Raw genomic sequence first — 20682 nt, 5'->3', positions numbered from 1 at the left:
CCCTCTCAATTTCTAATATTTACTTAGGTCCTTCTCTTCTGGGTACACATCCATACCTTTTTGAACCTTTAATGTTACCCACTATTACTACAGGAGAGCAGGTTCCACAACACATAGATTAAAAATGATTTTCTAATACTCATCATGAAACACCTAACATTTAATTTCATTGGACACCTCCTGGTCTTAATATTTTTGGCAGGGTATACATGGAATTTGCGCATCCACCATCTCTACTATTTTGATCAAAAGTTTGCCAAGATGAAAAAAAAATGCCCTTCATTGATAAATTTGAATTTTCCTTCCTTAGTCAATGTTTACCCTTTGGAAGACATTATTTTTCTTTGTAAGGCTCTCCTCAATATCCTCTTAACATCCCTGTTCCTCAGGCTGTAGATGAATGGGTTGAGCATGGGAGATACCACATTGTACACCACACTGGCAATCTTGTCCTTTTCCAAGGAATAGTTGGAAGAAGGTCTTAAATACATGAAGATAATGGCCCCATAGTAAAGCATCACTACAGTGAGGTGAGAGGAACAGGTGGAGAAAGTCTTCCACCTTCCACCAGTAGATTGGATCTTCAGGATGGTTTTGATGATTTGGATGTAGGAGATAAGGGTGATCATGAAGGGCAGCATTAATAGCAAGGAAGCCACTGAAAAGATCACAAGCTCATTGATGGAGGTGTCTGTGCAAGAGAGTTGTAGCAGTGGTGTGAGATCACAATAAAAGTGCTGAATCTTGTTGGACTTACAGAAGGTGAGCCGGCATACCAACAGAGTGTGTGACAAGGCATTGAGACTGCTGATGATAAAAGAAGTAGCTGACATGCTCAGACATACCTTCATATTCATTATTGTGATATAATGCAGAGGATTACATATGGCAATGTAACGGTCATATGCCATGATGGACAGGAGTACACATTCTGTTGTAGCAAAAACAATAAAAAAGTAGAGCTGGGTTATACAGTCAGAGAAAGAGATGGTCTGTTTGCCAGAGATTAAGTTGCTTAACATCTGAGGGACGGTGACTGAAGTGAAACACATGTCTATTAAGGACAAGTTACAGAGAAATAAATACATTGGGGTATGCAGATGAGAGTTTCCACCAATCACTGAAATTATGGTTCCATTTCCCAACAGATTGATTAGGTACATGGCCAGGAACACTAGAAAGAGAAAATCTTTTAGTGCCACGTGTTCTGTGAGACCCAGGAGAAGAAATTCCGTCACTCTTGTCTGGTTTCTCTCTTCCATTTCTTGTTCCTTATTATAGAAATCAAAGAAAACATTAAGCTAAGGAAACCATGTCAGAAGGGCAGCAAAATGATGAGTCTTCTTCTATGTTCATAGATGATAAAAAAAACTAGGGAAAATATGAAAATATATGGGAAAAAGTTAAAATAAATAAATAAAAAGAGAAATCTGAAATTTTTGCCCTTTTTTTTTTAAACCTAGCAACTAATAAGCCAATATTCAGCCCACAGCTGATAGCTGCAAGCAGAATTAACCTTGGGTATGCAATGCTGACCTTGCCTGGAAACTAGCATTGAATAGCCAGGTCAGTCATTGACCTGCTATTCAGTGTTCCCAACTGCGTAGCTATATGGGCAAAGATAGGACTGCCTTTTATGCAGTATCAAATACCTACTTAGTTACACATGCACCGACTATGAATATGGCTGCGGCCTGCATAACTGCCAGCTCATCCCCAGCTCTGCCCATAGACTGCCCTAACCTGGGAGTGCCACAACAGTTAGAGACACTGTTCAGCAGCACTGCCTGATTAAGTACCACTGAATACTGGTGGCTGGCACATCAAGCATAATTTAACAGAGCAAGAGACTCTACTGCCTGGTTAAATCACTTTGAATATGGGCCCTATGGTATTAAAATAATGATAATTAAGTTAGGCATGCAATATCACACATTCATATCAACCATCCAGTCAATATTCAGCCTGCTCAACACATTTTAAAATGCTGAGCATTGCAGGCAGAATTAGCCTCAGAGATTTAATGCTGGGTTATGTCCAGGCAGTAGCATTCAATATCCGAGGCTAATTTGTTATGTGCTGGCCACCAGGTCTTATGCAGGTCCCAGCTGAGTATCAATTGGGACCCACATAAGAATATCTATCCAGGTCCTGACCCCTCTCATCTTCCACAATTCTGATCCCCTCTCCCCCCCTCCCCCGGAACATCCATGGGAGTTAGTAACCTGCGATCAGCCTCATAAGCAGTGGTATTTTACCAATCCCAAGAGCATCAGGCCACAAGACTGTGGCCTGATGCTCTCAGGTGCTTTTAAAGGAGCCAGCATATGATATGCAGATCTGTCCCCCCCCCCCCCTTTGCTCCTCAATGGTCCCCCCCCCCAATCAAGATGCCATCTCTGATGGTCTCCAATCAGGGCACAAACCACCTCGATGCTATCTCTAATCAAGATACTCCTGACACCTCCGAATTCCAGACACCCCAAGATCCCCTTCACCGCCAAAGCCCTCTCCTCAGGTCTACTTGACATAATCCTAGGTATCTAGTAGGGTCGTATAAGGAGCTCCTTGTTTGCTCTGGTTCAAGCTAATGTTCAAGCTGCTGCATTGTTTTAAATGTTAAAGAACATCCCCTAGTTAACCATTCCAACCTACACATTCCTTTCACAGTTGTCTGTTTTGTAAGGTGAACAGCCCTTAACCTCTTTGCTTTTTCTTCATAAGTGAAATGTTCCAACTTGCTTTTTATTTTTGCTACCATTCTAGGAACCTTCTCTAGTTTCACTATACTACTTTTTTTTTTTTGAAAGGGCAACTAGAACTGCACAGAGGGGTAGATATTCATAGCCTCTCTTAACTGGTTAAATCACTTGGTCAGGACTAACCAACAATATTTCACAGCATTTAGCCAGACAGTGCTGCTCAATATTGCTGCTAAAAGGCCAACCCCTAACTAGAGAGTTTAGGGGCAGGCTGAGGTTGGAGTTTGGGCATATCATGGCATTATGGGTTAGCAGCAATATTCAGACTGCTTACCGGCTAGGCAAATACATAAAGTTAGGATAAGAAAAGAAAAGGCCTGCGCCCAGTTAAACCCATATAAATTCTGATGGCCACCTTCCTCGCATTCCCCCATCACACCCACCCCAAAGAAAATAGAAGGCTGCCTAGCCCTCCCCCTTTCTCCTGTAGGCCTCCTTGGGTCTACATAAAAAAGTTCCTAGTGGTCTAGAGGGAAATCAGAGAGGAAATCCGCCAGGAAAGCGGAGAACTCAAACGCCCCATGGTAAAAACAATAGTGTAAAAGAAGTGGGAGAGCGACCAAGGATACCAGAAACTGGAGGATGTTCGATAATAAACAATTTTATTAATAATTTGAAGACTTGACACAACGTCGTGTTTCGGCCGTCAGGCCTGCATCAGGAGTCTGCTTTGCGCAGTGCTGCGTAGCAATGGTGACGACAGACCTTTTAAAATTTTACAGCTGACTCTAAGGCAAAATATTGCAAAATAACATTGAAGATAATCCTTTGGACGTAACATTGTAGTCTTTAAAAAGACTGTGAAAAAAATTTTTTTTTTTTCAAATTGCATTACGAACAGCGCGTGCAGCGCATCTGACGGCATCTTTTTCCCAAACACAGTCTTCAAATTATTAATAACATTGTTTATTATCAAACATCCTCCAGTTTCTGGTATCCTTGGTCACTCTCCCACTTCTTTTACACTAGAGGGAAATCAGGCAGAAGCAAGGCCCACTTGCTCCTGCCTGGTGCCAGCCTGCTTTCCAAAATGTCTTCCATAACTTCTAGTGGTATTTCTAGTACCACGAGTACTTGTAGCATAGTATTTGTACTATCGCAAGGCTGTTGCTAGAGGTCATGGCAGTCATTTTAAAATTCAGGCCGGCACCAGGCAGGAGAAATTGGGCATCACTCCTGCCCAATTTCCCCCAGACCACCAGTTAAACCTAGAGGGATGAATGTGGGTTGGGGGGCTGGGACAGCCTATTTCCTTCGGCAGATGGTAAGGAGAGTTGCCTGTCTGGGTATTTTTTAATACGGATCCTGGCCAATATTCAGCCAGGATCCACAAAAGAGTCTTATGTGAGTTCCAGCTGAATATTAGCTGGGTCCCACATAAGCTCTGACAGCCAACACCATTGAATTAGCCCTGGAAATCCAGTGCTAGTGCCTGAACATGGCCCAACACTGAATATAGGGGGCAAATTCTTCCCACAGTGGTCAGTGTGTAAAAAAACACTGACCACGGCCAGCTGAATTTTGACTGGAGAATATTCAAGATGCTGTTACACAATGGATCTAGATAAAAGCACATTATTTAAAGTTTTGTTCTTGATCCTTGCCATTCTAATTGATTTTTGTCAATTGTACCAAACTGGGCTGAAAATTACTCTAAAAAAACTTTTTTCTTGGGTTGTGACTCTTTAACAAAGATCTCGACATTTTGTTTCTGTACTTGCGATTATTGTTCCCTCTATGTATCACTTTGTGCTTCTCCACATTAAATTTCCTTTGCCATTTAGGTGTGCAATCTCCTAGTTTCACAAGATTCTTCTGAAAATTCATCACAGTCTTCTGCTGTTTTAACAGTTTGCAATACTTTTGTGTCATCTACACATTTGGTCACCTCACTTATTTACTCCTTTTCCTAGATCATTTTTGAATATGTTAAAAAGCACAGCCCCCACTACAAATTCTTGGGACACTCCACTATTCACCTTTTCCCATTTGGAAAATTGACCATTAAGTCTTACTCTCTGGGGTCCTTTTACAAAGGTATGCTAAAAAATGGCTTCCAGTAGTGTAGGCGTGGGTTTTGGGCGCACGTCGATCCATTTTTTAGTGTGCCTGTAAAAAGAAGGCCTTCTTTTTGGACAGAAAATGGATTTGCAACAAAATGAAAATTGCCGCACATCCATTTTGGGTCTGAGACCTTACCGCCAGCCATTGACCTAATGGTAAAGACTCATGCAGTAACCGGGCAGTAATGACCTACATGCGCCAAATGCCACTTGGTGTGCGTTTGTTACGCGTGCCAGAAAATAAAAAAATATTTTCCAGATGCGCGTAGCGGACGCGTGCCAAAAATGAAATTACCGTAAGAGCCACGCGATAGTCAGGGGGTAACTCCATTTTGGTGCACATTGGTCACGCACAGAAGCTTATGCAGCTTAGTAAAAGAAACCCTCTGTTTCCTGTCTTTTAACCAGTTATTAGTCTACAATAGGACTCTGCCTCCTATCCCATTCTTGACAAATCTCTCATCAAGGACTTGTTGAATGCCTTCTGAATATACCAATACACTATATCTGCGTTTCCCAATCTATTCCAGGAGTATCCCCTCCATCTGTTACAAGCCATACTGTAGAAACTATTTAGCATCATATCTCTGTTAGTTGAATGTTCTAATGCATGCTTTTTAGGTATATCATGAGTATTATGCTAACATTGTATTATATCTCTGGTATTTAAATTCCACTTCTGTTAAATGTGTATATTTCTGGTACTGTTTCACAGTTGTTCTATTATTAGGTTTCAATTTACTGTTTTCAAGTTTACCCTGTATTTATGTTTATTCTTGGTTATTTTACTATTGTTATGCTGTTAACAAAATTGTAAGTTTTATTTTAAACTGTACCTGCTGTTGGTGAATCTCTTCATAAAGACAGTTAATAAATCCCAATAAATTAATAAATATTCACAATAGATAATGGGGATGGGCTGTCACTTGCAATGGAATAGGAAATGCCAACGACATATCCCATGTAGTTGACTGTCATGAAAACCCAAAGAAAAAAACAAACATTAAAATGTCTGTGTGTTTTGTTTTTTCATTTGCTCATAATAGTGCCCTCTCTTTTGAAAGAGTTCACACTATTTGGAAAAACAGTACACTCTTTTGGCAAGAGTATGCAGTCTTTTCCCTATAGTGCCATTGTGCGTGCAAAAACCACTGTGCATATGAATGCTATCAGAAAAAGGGTAAACACTAAGGGTTTAAATTTTAAAAAAAAAGTCTCCTAAAGTTAGTTGACAAACATTTAGGGGCTAACCTCCTGATGATGACACCAAAGTCTCGCTCTTCGTTCGTGCACAAAATTTCTTCACCCCTAAACTATACCATTCCATCGGGTTGTTGATGGCCAAACGCATGACCCTGGATTTTTTTTAGCATTAAATTTAAGCTGCCAAATTCCAGACCATTCTTTTAGCTTCGCTAAGTCCATCCTTATGTTATCCACATCAACAGGGGTGTCTACCCTATTACATATTTTGGTATCATCTGCAAAGAGGCAAATCTTACCATACAGACCTTCAGCAATATTGCTTATAAAAATGTTAAAATGAACTGGCCCAACAAGAACCTTGCAGCACACCACTGGTAACATCCTTTTCCTCAGAAAGAGCTGCATTTACCATTGCCCTCTGTTGCCTTCACTGAACTCATACTGAGGGAACTCAGTTTATTTATTAGTTATCTATGCGGTACCATATCAAAGGCTTTGCTAAAGTCTAAATACACCACATCTAGCACACTCGCTCAATCCAACTCTCTGGTCACCCAATCAAAGAAACTAATCAAATTTGTCTGACAAGAACTGCCTCTAGTGAAACCATATTGCCTTGGGTCCTGTAATCCACTGGATTCCAAAACTTTACTGTTGCTTGAGTTTTTTTACAGAACTCTGAGATTAATACTTTCCAGTCAGGATAATTTGTAACTCTTTATTTTATCAATTTGATTTATAATATATTATACATGTAAATTTCTGTGATTTGCTTTAGTTGCTCTGAATCCTCATTGTCAAAGAATGTTTCTAGTATGGAGATGAGTCCAATACTCTCCCTGTTAAATACTAAGGTAAAAAGTTATCAGTGTGTGCTACTGGTAATGGATTATTGTACTAACATGGGTTATTAATAACTAGGCTCTATTGCATAAAATGGGACCTGTGCTAAAATCATTTGAGTTAGTAGTGAAATAACACAGTAGTCCACATTGATAACTACATCCCCTAGTTACTAATTACCCAGGTTAACAATAAAATAACCTGTCTTAAAAGTAACCCACATTGATACATTCCTTTCTTAACTCTTGCATTACGTCCTGCATTCTATTGAGAACTATATTCAAAGTTATTCCCCTTCTTGTTGGTAATGTTTTGGCCACCTCTTTGAACAGACTGAAAAACTAGTTTGACTTGTAAGTTCACAGATCAATATGATTATATTGGGGCCATAAAAGCTTGCTGGTTGCAGACAACTTAGAAGATTATTATTCTTTTCTTGGAAAAAGGAGTTTTAAAATTCATTAGATAAACTACATCCTGAACAGGGGCTTGTTCTTCCTAACTGGTTTCAATTTTCTAGCATTACAAGTTTTGATTAGGAGAAAACATTATAGAACATAACCTAATCTAACGATTCAATTCCTTTTAAGTGGATACAAGCAGTAAAGAATCTTTTTCTTCCCTTTAGTGTGTATTATAAATTCTTCCCTGGCTAAAGGAATTTTTCATGATTTGTTAAAGTAGGTGGTTATTAGGTGTTATGAGTGTCTATAATTATCATCTTGTTGCCAATCTTCCCTTCTTAGGAAAAGTAATTAAAAAATTGTGTTTTGGTAACGAAATAATAATTTGAATAACACAGGAGTCATTCATCCATACTAGTTAAACTTTTGAATTAATTACAGCATAGAAACATTGCCATTAGATCTCTATAACTTTTTATGGGTTCAGGGAAATTGTTTGCTGGTTGGATTTGACAACAGCATTTGATAGTCTAAATCATAACATTCTGCTGAAACATCTGTCTAGGGCTGAAATCAGGGGTATGGCATGCAAACGGTTTGAATCATTGTATGATATACCTACTTCTTCTACAAAGTAATTCCTGGAGTTAGTTTCTCACAATAGGTTAATTTCACACATACTATGACGGGGATCAACCTCATCTCCATATCAGGATCTGCTGGAGATGATCTGTGTCTCCCAGATTCAGTGCCAATGCCCGTCTCACCATTCGCAAAGCACCAAAGAGCATCTCCTTCTGCAGTTCATAAGGTATAATATCCACAGGTAACAATATATCAACATGTGTTGGGAAATTCTTTTTAATCAGGCTGGTGGCATCCAATATAATGGAACATGCTTTTCTGATTTTTTTTTTTTTTTAGTCTCTGGTTAAATTTATTTGTATTTGAGGATCTTTTCTTTCTTCATGGAACAGTCTCTTAGTACTGATACTTCAATTGGTAGTTCTGTTCTTGTATTTTTCTCTCTCATCATAAAGTCCAGTTTTCTTGCATCAAGCTTTTTATCTGTAGGAACAGTAATGTCCCAAGGGATCACAACTTCTTCATTCTCCATAATTCTGTCAGGAGCATGATCTCAGTATTTCTCTGGCACAGCAGTGTTGCAGTGTTTATATAGTGTCTAGTGGATCAGATGTGCTACCTTATTGTGTCTATGTATACAGTTTCTCTGACATCAGCATATCACACCCTGTGATAAGATGTGTGATTGTTTCCAGTTTAGTGCTACAAAATCTGTATTTGTCTGTCTTACTATTTCCTTTTTCTGTACTGGATGTGAAGTAACTTGCCCGTAGTTCACTATCCTGTGCTGCAATTATCAACCTTTCATGTCTACCTTTAAATTCATCCCTTTTTTAACATATAGAACATGTGTCAGGTTTCGATCTAGTGGTGTATCAACCCCCAACACTCAGCACATCACAAAGGCCCTGTGCTTTTGTTTTTGTTCTTTCAGTTCCTCAGGCAAGTGCCCGAGGGCAATTTCCCCCTTCCACCCTTCGGTGTTTTTTCATTTGGATTTGACTCATTTCTTTCCAGTAGTTCACATTGAGTTACATTCAGGTATAGACAATTGCTGAAGTAACTCTATGTTTCTCACTGTTTCTTTGTTTTGTCAGTTCTGTAAAAGTAATTCCCTATTTGCAAATGATGCCTTTCAAATTATTGGCACTCAATATTCCCTTCCACAGATCTAGGTAAGAACTTATAATATGTGCCTGCTTCTTAAACTCACCCATGCTGGTATATAAATCTAGTGGTATATTCAAGAAATGGTGCCAAAATGTAGGCAGCGAGATGATGCACATTGAACATGAATTCTATAATAACAGTACACACCCCTTGAAGTTGCACGCTCTGGAATTTGAGTGTGCAACTTATGGAATAGTGACTAAGGCCAATTGCATGCATAACTGCTAATTGATGGCAATTATAGCAAACAATTGGCTGTTAACTTCAATTACTACTAATCATTTCTATAGCACTACTAGACATACACAGCACTGTACACATTATGGGCCTTATTCTATAAAGGTTATGCTCCTAAATTTACGCTCCTAAAATTTGTGCCCCTAAATTTATGAGCATAATTTATAAGCCTAATCTATTTCGGAGTATGGATTATGCTCGTAATTCTGGTTGCCGCACCTCAAGAAAGATATAGTAGAATTGGAAAAGGTGCAGCGAAGGGCGACTAAAATGATAGCGGGGATGGGACGACTTCCCTATGAAGAAAGACTAAGGAGGCTAGGGCTTTTCAGCTTGGAGAAGAGACGGCTGAGGGGAGACATGATAGAGGTATATAAAATATTGAGTGGAGTGGAACAGGTGGATGTGAAGCGTCTGTTCACGCTTTCCAAAAATACTAGGACTAGGGGGCATGCAATGAAACTACAGTGTAGTAAATTTAAAACAAATCGGAGAAAAGTTTTCTTCACCCAACGCATAATTAAACTCTGGAATTCGTTGTCGGAGAACGTGGTGAAGGCGGTTAGCTTAGCAGAGTTTAAAAAGGGGTTAGACGGTTTCCTAAAGGACAAGTCCATAAACCACTACTAAATGGACTTGGGGAAAAATCCACAATTCCAGGAATAACATGTATAGAATGTTTGTACATTTGGGAAGCTCGTCAGGTGCCCTTGGCCTGGATTGGCCGCTGTCGTGGATAGGATGCTGGGCTTGATGGACCTTTGGTCTTTTCCCAGTGTGGCATTACTTTATGTACTTATGTAGAATAAAGCCCTATATGCAGGTACTTTCTCTGTCCCTAGAGGGCTCACAATATAAAATTTTGTACTTGGGGTAATGGAAGGTGAAGTGACTTTCCCAAGGTCACAAAAAGCTGCGTGAGAATCAAACCCAGGTCTGCAGAATCAAAGGCCACTGCACTAACCATTAGGCCAATTATGGAATTAATCTGTGTGCCTAAATGACCGTATTCTATAAAGAGCACGCATAAAGTTGGGCACACAACTTTACAGAATTAGGGGGCATATTCTTAAAGGGTAAACTATCAATCTAAATGGATGAAAACTATTACATCTTAAAACAGGGGTTCTCAACTGAGTCTTTGGGACAACATCTGGAGGGGCATTTTTGATATGACACTTAAATCCGACTTTGGACATTTTGCTCAAAATGTCTAAAATTCCAGTAGGGAAATATAGCGCTTTTCAAAAATGAAAAATGTTTATCTTTTTGTTTCAAAAATGGCCTTTTTTTAGATGTTACTCTATTGAGTGCATTTATCTTTTTGGACCATTTCTGAAAAACAAATGTACAAAACCAAGCCATTAGATGTAAGAGGAGCCAGCATTCTTAGTACACTGGCCACACAGACATCCCAGCAGAGTAGTGGGGCACCCTAGGGGTCATTGCAGTGGACTTCACATAAAAAGTCCCAGATATACATCTCACTAATACCCCCTTATATTTTATGGTGAACCCTCCAAAACCCACCAGAAACTTACTGTACCCAACTGTACACCACTACAATAGCACTTTTGTTTGCAGGTGTCACCTATATGTGGGTACAGTAGGTTTTTTTGTGGATTTTGGAGGACTGACACACAAATGTAACGGTTAGAGTAGATTACGGGCCTGGGCACCCTTCTCCACAATGCACTTCACTGCCCATTAGGCCACCCCAGGGTTCTGCATTCTGCTCTAATAGGACCGACCATAACATCTGACGCTGTCATAGAGGCTGTTATGTACTGTTTCTTTCAAATCTTTGGGGGATGGGAGGAGGGTCATTCCTTCATTCCTTCAGTGGTTATCTGGTCATTAAGGGCACTTTTTTATGGCTTAGTTGTTTTTTTAAAACAGGTTTAGCTCAAAACATCCTACATTTAGTTCTGAACATTTTTGTTTTGTTCCATTATGGCAGAATCCAGCCCTTAACATGCCCCCTCATGATTTGAACACACTGTAGCATGGAACAGCATAGAAAAACGTTTAGATAATGGATTTCGAAACTAATAATTTGAACATTTTGGCAAGCAAAACATCCAAATGCCAATTTATACCAATTTTTAAACATTTTTCTCTTTCAAAAATGAGCCCCACTAGTCAGTCAGGTTTTCAGGATATCCAGAATCAATATACATGAGATAAATTTGCATGCACCACCTCCATTATATTCAAATCTATCTCCTACATACTCACTGTGAATATCCTGAAACGCTGACTGGCTAGGTATATCCTGAGGATTAAAAGATTGTTTCTGGTTTTGGTTTGTGATATAGTGAAACTTAAATGATCCTCCATCTTCACTATTAATACATCTAAAAAGCCTAATTGTTTGTGATGATATTCTATAACAGTAGTTTCAATCCAGTAGCCAGGGACCACCTGGTCAGTTGGGTTTTCATGATATCTACAATGAATATGGGTGAGATAGATTTGCATGTACTGCTTTCTTGGTATGCAAATCTCTCTCATGCATATTCATTGTGGATATCATGAAAACCTTACTAGTCAGGTGGTCCCTGAAGACTGGATTGAAAACACTAGGGGTGCCATTTTGGAGGTGTCACCAGCTGGGCAGGAGTGAAGGGGGATCACTACTGCCCGTCACCCACTGGACTACTAGGAAAAGATCCTTGGGCCCTCATTGAAGGGGAGAGACTTGAGAGGGGGAGTAATCAAGGGGAACTTTGGGGGATTTTATTGGAAGTTTCAAGTGGCTTTGATTGGGGGCCTCGGGGGGGCCTTTCATCCCCTTTGAGAGGTCTTTGATTGAGGGGGAAGCTTCAGAAGGACTTTGATTGGGAGGAGTATAAGGGGGTCCATGATCAGGGGGACATGATGGTTGAGGTTAACAGCAACCTCATGGTCACTTTAAGATCAAGCCCAGGAACATCAGGCACATAGAACAGCATTGCTTGTGAGGTGACTCGCAAGCAATTATTCTTTTACCACACAATTTAATAATCATATCTATTGTGAGGACTTTTGGGCTACTTACAACAAGAAATCTCTTTCTTTGTCTACGAAAAATCCAATTTTAAAACTCTTTGAAAAATGTATATTGTTTGAGATGTTAGATCACAAGCCAATATAGTTGGTAATTATTCCAGATATGTAGTTCTTGTCTGATTGTATCACTAGTATCTGCTGGTATAATAATTAGTTCTCATTGTTTTTCCAGTTGTTTGAAAGTCAGTCTCCTTTAAACAAATCGAAATATATATTTTTAATGCATTTCTTCTAAAGTCTTAGGGACCCATTTACTAAACTGTGCTACACAATGGACTTTGTTAGCACTTGGTGACATGAGACATTTCTGCACACTACAGCCATTTTTACAGTGGCCTGAAAATTGCTATTTTTTACTTTATTTCAGGCCATGCTCTAATGTTAGCATTAGCATGTGCCAACTTGAAAAACAAATTGTGGGGAGCACTTACCATGTTCTATTTAGGAGATGCTAAGGTCTCCTGCATTAAGCCCACCTAAATCAGTTAGCATGCAGTAATGTCAGCGTGCTAACTGGTTTACTCTTCCAAGTCCCATTCTCTACCTATTCTTCACCCATGACACATGCATGTGATTATCATGTGCTACTGCCAAAACTAATGCAGGACACTTCTTACATTAGGTCTTTTTTTCTTGCATTGAGCACATATTAGCATTGAACACGATTTAGCAGAAGACCTCTTAATGGTCTCGATATTCGGAAGGTTTGTCCGGTTAACATCAGGAGTTAATTGGATAAATCATGCTGTTTGAATTTATCAGGTCTTTTAATAGTTACATTTTAACTGGACAACTCAAGGTTATCCAATTAAATTTAATGCTTAAGTCTGTTGAAAATAAATATTAAATCTAAAGTTAACCAGATAAAATTATCTGGTTAACTTTAGGCTATTGTCAAACAGCCAGATTCAACTGGTTATCTTTTTGAATATCTAGTCATCTTTGTAAACCATATATCCATTGACTGAACCTCAGCTTCAGTAACTTTAAGTAAAAAAAAAATATGTAGATTCATAACTCCAGGCCATGTCCAGACTGATTTGTTTTTAATAAATGCATAATCAATATGCACCACAGGATTTCTTGAAAACTAAGGGCCTGATCTTTGAAGACAAATATCTGGATAATGGCAGTCATTAGGTAGATATCTTCGTTAACTGGCATTGTCTACATAGCAGGTTCTTACCTCTCCTAACTTTATCCAGCTAGTTACGTATCTAGACAGTAGTCTATTACTGCTAACTAGGGGATCCTTTTACTAAGGTGTGCTGAAAAGTAGCCTGCGTAAGTGTAGGTGCATGTTTTGAACATGCACAGATCCATTTTTCAACGCACCTGTAAAAAATGCCTTTTTTGGGGGGAGGGGGGCGATAATGGATGTGCGGTAAATTGAAAATTGGCATGCATTCATTTGGGGTCTGAGACCTTACCTCCACCCATTCACTTAGCCGTGCTCTCACGCATTAACTGGGAGGTAATGGTCAATGCGCGTTCAAATGCTGATTACCGCCCGTGTGCCGGAAAATACAAATATTTTCTGGTACGCGTAGTGGACGCGTGTAAAAAATGAAATTACCACCCAGGCCACCCGGTTGCTGAGCAGTAATTTCAAATTGCTCAGTGTTGAGTGGGTGTAGGCGCCTCATGCGGCTTAGTAAAAGGGCCACATGATAACTTCCTGTTTTACCCTTGCTCCACCCATTCACCGTCCTGCTACTAACTCCCTAATTCAGTGGTTCTGAAACCTGGTCCTGGAGGCACCCCAGCCAGTCAGGGTTTTGGGATATCCACAATAAATATTCATGAGATATATTTTTGTATACACTGCCTCCACTGCATGCAAATCTCTCTCATGAATATTCATTGTGGATATCCCCAAAACCTGACTGGCTGGGGTACCTCCAGGATCAGGTTTGGGAACCACTGCCCTAATTCTATAAAAGCGGTCAAACATTATGCATGCAAATTTGGGCATGTGTGTAATTTAATTAAATGAGTTAATTAACACCAATAATTAGCTTTTTAAAAAGCAATTATTGGCACTAATTAGATTAAATCAGAATTTATGTGAGTAAATTTAGGCACAGGATCTGTGCCTAAATTTTATGCATGAGTAAAAAAAGGGGTACACAAATGGAAAGGTCATGGGTGGAACGGGACATTCCTAGCATTTATGCACATTGTTATAGAATAAGGGGGGGGGGGGGGGGGAGATATGAGCCTAATTTAGGCATGCACATTTGCACCACATTTTAGTTGGTGTAGATGGCTGCCCCTAAAGTTAGCACCACAGCGGTATTTTACATGCTATTCATCATTTTTTACCAATGGTCTTTTTAAAGACTCCTGAGGCAGGCACGTATGTGCTGAAACATGGTACTGTGTCAAGTCAACTTAAATAAACACCTATAATTTCATTTGGAATCCTGAATCTGTTTTTGAAGTGCCTGATCCAGTTCCCACTCCTTGTTATTTGACTTTGCATCTAAAGTTAGGCATGAGTCCTGGGCGTAAGCACAATTTTTTTTTTGTTACATTTGTACCCTGTGCTTTCCCACTCATGGCAGACTCAATGTGGCTTACAGGTACTTATTTGTACCTGGGACAATGGAAGGTTAAGTGACTTGCCCAGAGTCACAAGGAGCTGCCTGTGCCTGAAGTGGGACTTGAACTCAGTTCCCCAGGACCAAAGTCCACCACCCTAACCACTAGGCCACTCCTCCACTCCATTCTATAAACTGCGCCTAACTTTAAGCATGGCTTATTGAATAGCACTTTTTTCAGCTCCAATTTTTTCAGCACCATATATAGAATTCACTCCTATGTGGATACTGCTGTGGAATATTTCTGCAGACCATCTTGGCACTATTTGGGTAGTGCTGGGGCAGTGTATGTGTGGAACAGTGCTGAACGTTCTCAGGAGAAGGGCAGTTGTATAACCTGACATCTACATTTATGCACCCCCTGTGCATGTAAATTTACAGAATCCTAGCACTTTTGCAGGTAAAGATACACTTGCATGTGTAAGTGCTAGCAGGGCACCCAAGCACTATTATATAAGGGTGTGCATAAATGGTATAGCATATAACTTGAATATCACAAAAATAGGAAATTTCTCAGTAACATGATAAGCAGTCCTCCTTCACTTTAAAAGTACAATGGAAGTGGAAAGAAAAGACCTCAAACCAAGGAGCCTTTTAGAAAGGCATGTAAGGACCTATGCACGTCCAGCGTGTGCCAAATCAGCATTACCACCGGCTACCATTTGCCCCGGATGGTAATTCTGAATTTGGCGCATGCCAAAAACATGCGTTAGAAAATATTTTCTATTTTCTACCGCGTGGTGCTTACCCAGTGGTAAACAGAAGTGGATGTGCGCTGCATGCCTACCTCCCAGCGTCTGAGGCCTTAGCGGTACGTCAATGGGTGGTGGTAAGGTCTCAGGTCAAAAATGGACGTGTGCTGGTTTTTATTATGCCGACACATCCATTTTCTGGCCCCCTTAAAAAAGACCCTTTTTCCAGGACATAGTAAAAACTGGTCTGCCGCACATCCAAAAGATGTGCTCACACTGCTGCAGGCCACTTTTTGCCACGGCTTAGTAAAAGTGCCCCCAAGCCCTTAAAGCTATCAGCTCAGGCATTCCATCAGACATCATTGGTCAGCCACTCTTCACAAATTTAATCATAAATATATCGGGAGGAAAAGGACTGCATTGACACCACTCTGGACAGAACAAAAAAAAATATCCCAGGAGGAAGGAGACTGGCTATGAAGTCATCAGTAGTGTTTGCACCAGCTGTTTTTCAGTTCAGATAAGTACAGTACTAATGAAAGGACTATTTTATTATAAGTCCTGTGCAAGCTATTAATTTTTACAGAAAGGGTCGTCTTTTGCTCTATAAAACTTTTTGAGTTTGGATCTCATTGAGGCTTTTTTCCTTCCTTTTTTCCATAGAAATTTGACATTTTGTTGTCTCTGTTTTTTTTTTTTTGAATGAATACATATTTGTGTATCACTTTTTTGTGATTGTTTTTTGGGAGAAGTTGTTTTCCACACCCATCTTTTGGGTTTCAAAAAAAAATTTCAGCCATACATATAACTTTTTTTATCCAAACCCAACAACATGTCCTTGTTTCGCCACAGCTGCTTCAGGGGATAGAATGTAAATGTAAGGGGGCATTCACATGGGCAGAGCATGGGTGGGGTTCCCACTTAGATATGTAACTTACAGAATATTTCTAGTTATGTGCATCCCTGCTACATTTACATGGCTGCAGTTACATCAGCTTTGTGGTTGGTTTAGCTACAGGTGTGTAAATGTTAAGTTCACCACATATTGGGTTATGCTAGTATTCTATAACAGAATCTGGGCGTCATAATGCTGTTATAAAATAGGTTCACACCACATGTCCTCAAGTCACCTAACTGGATGCGCCCAATTATAGAATTTTCCCTGATCTCCGAATAACTAACTGGACAGGAAATGCTGTCCTAACAGTATCAGCTGTCCAGATATTGGTCTGAATATCACAGCTCTCCGGATAGCTCTGCCACAACCAGACTACAACCAGTAAATGGTGCTCTGATTTAGGCACTGTTTATAGAATAGTGTGTAGTATTAGGATCCACACTCAACGTTGGGCATGAGGATTTACAGCAACTGAAACCTGGTGTAAATCCTCATGCATAAATTAGGCACATATCCCTTAACTTCTATAATAGTGCTTGTATCTCTGACCCATCCATGCCCCTCCCCAGACCACACCCCCTTTTCAGTTGCATGCTAAAAGATTCTTTATAGAATAGCACTTAGCAAGGTGCATGTACAAATCCTAATTTGAGCCAATTAACTGCAATAATTGATTTTTAGTGTCCAATTACTACTAGTTATCTGCTCATTATGTAATTAAATTGTACATGCAATTATGGGTGCCATGTATAGAATCCAAGAGTTAGTGCCAGCCACAATCCAGATATCAGTGACAAATATCCAGATTATATTTAACTGCCTATTCCAGTAATTAAATAAAATTATGACTACTGTGCCTGAATCCATCCAGTTGTAGTTGTAACTGTCTGAAAAATCTATACAGATCACACCTACATTCTGTAAGATCATATCCTCAAAATCCCTCCTCCTCCATCCCTCTAGTGAGAATATTCAGTAAGAGTGGCTTTTACCTCGTTCTTGTTCCTCAGTAAGAGGATTTTCTGAAATATTTTCAATTCCTATTTTTGCTGTGCTTGCAGTCATTCCCAAGGTTTCGATCTAGTCTTGTTTCATGATTTGAAATACATGTTTGCTGATGTTGACTCTGATAAATGTGTACAAAAGTCCTTAAAAAGAAGATGACTCCAATCTAGTAACATATTAAATGACAGCAGAGAAAGATCTTTATGGAACATCTTGTCTACTCAATACGATGGCTAGACTTATACCTGCTGCTCCATGCAGGTTGCACCTCTGTCTTTGTATGAAGTTGTATCAGCTTGGTTGATACGTCTCCACTTAATGATCCTTCTGATGCCAAATCATATGTGACTGTTTTAGATTTTAGTCTCTGATTAAGCGTTAGATAAATGGGAGCAATTTTACAATCCAATTCATCTCTTTTTTTCTTATTTTGTTTCAATCCAACACTAAAACGACTTTTCAATTTTTAGTTACTCATCACTTTTTATTTCTTTTAGTTTGCTTTGTCTCTTTTATATATCATTTGTGATTTAATTGTCAACTATGTTATATATTTTAGTTTTCTTGCACACTATTTGGTGATCTTTATCAAAAGAAGAGAAATTGATTTATAAGCATTTTAAATACATAAAACTATAATAATAAGAAAATTTGGTGTGTATGAAAGGTGGGGTGGAGGGGCCAATCATAGTTGATTTTCCTGTAGGATCTGATCCTCTTCTCCTCCAGTCCTACCATATTCCAACCAGACAGAAAAAGATCTATCCTGTTCCATGTTATTTGAAATCATAGAGAAAAATCTATCACATATATGCTTTCCTGTGATTTATTTTCTAGAGTAGTAAATACAACTATACTCACCTCCATTACATCTTTCCCTGATCTGGCTTTGTGTTATTCTATGCATTTTCAATATGACATCTACATTTTATTTCGGACATTTTGTGAAAAATGTCCAAAAATCCAATAGTGAACGATAGCCATGTTCAAACCATGAAAACATCTATTTGCTTTGAAAATGGCTATTTGCTTGACCTTTATGTACTCAGTCTGTCTATCTATTAAGACCATTTAAAAAAAATGTCCATGTGAAAAAATGTGCAAAAACAAGCCTTTGGGATGTAGGGGGGGGGGGGGCAGCATTCTTAGTAGACTGGCCACACAGACATCCCAGCAGAGCAGTGGAGCACCTTAGGGGGCACTGCAGTGGACTTCACATAAGAGATCTCAGGTACACATCTCACTGTTACCCCTTATATCAGAGTGACCCCTCCAAAACCCACAAAATACTTACTGTACCCAGCTGTATACTAGTACAATAGCCCTTATGCCTGTAGGTGTCACCTACATGTAGGTGCAATATTGTTTTGGATGCTCATACTTTCCATTACAAATTTAAGAATGGGATATGGGTCTGGGTCTCCTTCTCTAAAATCCACTGCACCAACCATTAGGCTACTCCAGGGAACTGCTTGCTGCACTAATAGAACACAACAGTAAAGGGGTGGAAAGGACCCAAAATCAAATGATCAGTCAGCCGCACGGGGGTAAGATGTTCCGAAAGAACCCTTTATTCAGACCCAACACGGTCCGTGTTTCGACTAGAATAGCCTTCTTCAGGGGTCTATAAAATTGTAAACATATTTTCCCAAATAATATTTTGTCTAGAACAAATGCAAAAAATTGTTTTTTTGCATTTGTTCCGGCAGTATGTTTAAAAGCTTGTCAAGATATCTAAATGTTCCATCAATCAATTAATATATTACTGAACACCAATAGATTGTTGTTTATATGTTTACAATTTTATAGACCCCTGAAGAAGGCTATTCTAGCCAAAACACGGACCGTGTTGGGTCTGAATAAAGGGTTCTTTCGGAACATCTTACCCCTGTGCGGCTGACTGATCATTTGATTTTGGGTCCTTTCCACCCCTTTACTGTTGTGTTCCGTTCCTGTGGAGAGTGTGAACCCCATATGTCTTTTTCTGCTGCACTAATAGAACTGGCCAAAACATCTGAAGCTGTCATAGAGGCTGGTACGTACCGTTTCTTTCACACTCCTTTTAAATTCTGATCTACTACACCTACTAAATATTTATATAATTCTACAAGGTTATGCATCAGTGTAGAAATACACTTAAAAGATAGCCCCTGCTGTTTGGAGTTCACAGTCTAGTCAAGATACAACAACTAGACAAAATATTATTTGGGAAAATAAGGGACATGTTAGGGTAGTTGGTGTAGTTTAATTGAAGGCAACCTTAATTTGGTAGAACTGCAAGAAATCAAGTCTGCATTCCAACGTAAGAATGAAAGATTATTGAGTGTGTGCTTGAAACAGGGAGGGTGGCAAACTAGGTAGGACCAACATATTTAACAATTTCATTTTGTTTTCTAGATATCAAAGTCAAATTTTGACTAGTACATCACAGATTAACCAAAGTTGTTTTTTGTAGAAATCCCAGCTGAGTTGCTGTTTGGAAGGACAAACAGAAAAGACAGTTCTGACAAAGGTGAAGCTCTTATCAAGTTACACAGTAAAATGTGCCTTCCCGCACTCATGTCAGCTATCATAAATTACGGATGGGGCTGTTGTGTTGACTATCATTTGCCAATAAGACTGCACAATATGGACCAAATTCTATAAATGGCACCTGAAAAGTCACACGCTTAGCACGATTCTATAAAATGGGCCTAAAGTTATAATACTTTATAGCATATGCGCATATGCCGTTCTTGCAACTAAAATTTAGGCGCACCCAGTTAGGCCACCTAATACCAGGTATAAATACCTATGCCTAACTTAGGCATAGATCAGGTATATTCCATAATAATAATGACCATAGTTTTTTGAAATACCCACAATCCCACCATTCCATGCCCATGGCCATGCCCCCTTTTCATCTGCGCATTAGAATTTATGCACACTTAGGGCCCTGTTTACTAAGGCATTTTAGTGTTTTTAATGTGCCTACAATTGGGGTGTGTGCTAACCATGTAGGCACCTATAGTGATATTGTAAGCATTTACATGGTTAACGCGCATACATGGTTAATGCACATTAAAGATGCTAATGTGCCTATTACGCGGCTTAGTAAACAGGACCCCTAGAATGTTGTGTGCATAAATTCTAATTAAAGCCAATTAGTGCTGCTAATTGGTTG

General features: G+C 39.4%; 1 protein-coding gene across 1 annotated transcript; it reads right to left on the bottom strand.

The window, feature by feature from the left end:
- Nucleotides 1-317: 317 nt before the first annotated feature.
- Nucleotides 318-1262, bottom strand: LOC115462379 (olfactory receptor 1361-like). The gene has a single exon (XM_030192386.1). The coding sequence runs from the start codon at nt 1260-1262 to the stop codon at nt 318-320; it is 945 nt and encodes a 314-aa protein (XP_030048246.1).
- Nucleotides 1263-20682: the final 19420 nt, after the last annotated feature.

This window comes from Microcaecilia unicolor, chromosome 2 (assembly GCF_901765095.1).
Source record: "Microcaecilia unicolor chromosome 2, aMicUni1.1, whole genome shotgun sequence".
In the NCBI taxonomy this organism is placed as follows: domain Eukaryota; kingdom Metazoa; phylum Chordata; class Amphibia; order Gymnophiona; family Siphonopidae; genus Microcaecilia; species Microcaecilia unicolor.
Note: the sequence above shows the minus strand (reverse complement) of the source record. Positions and strands in the feature narration are given on the sequence as shown.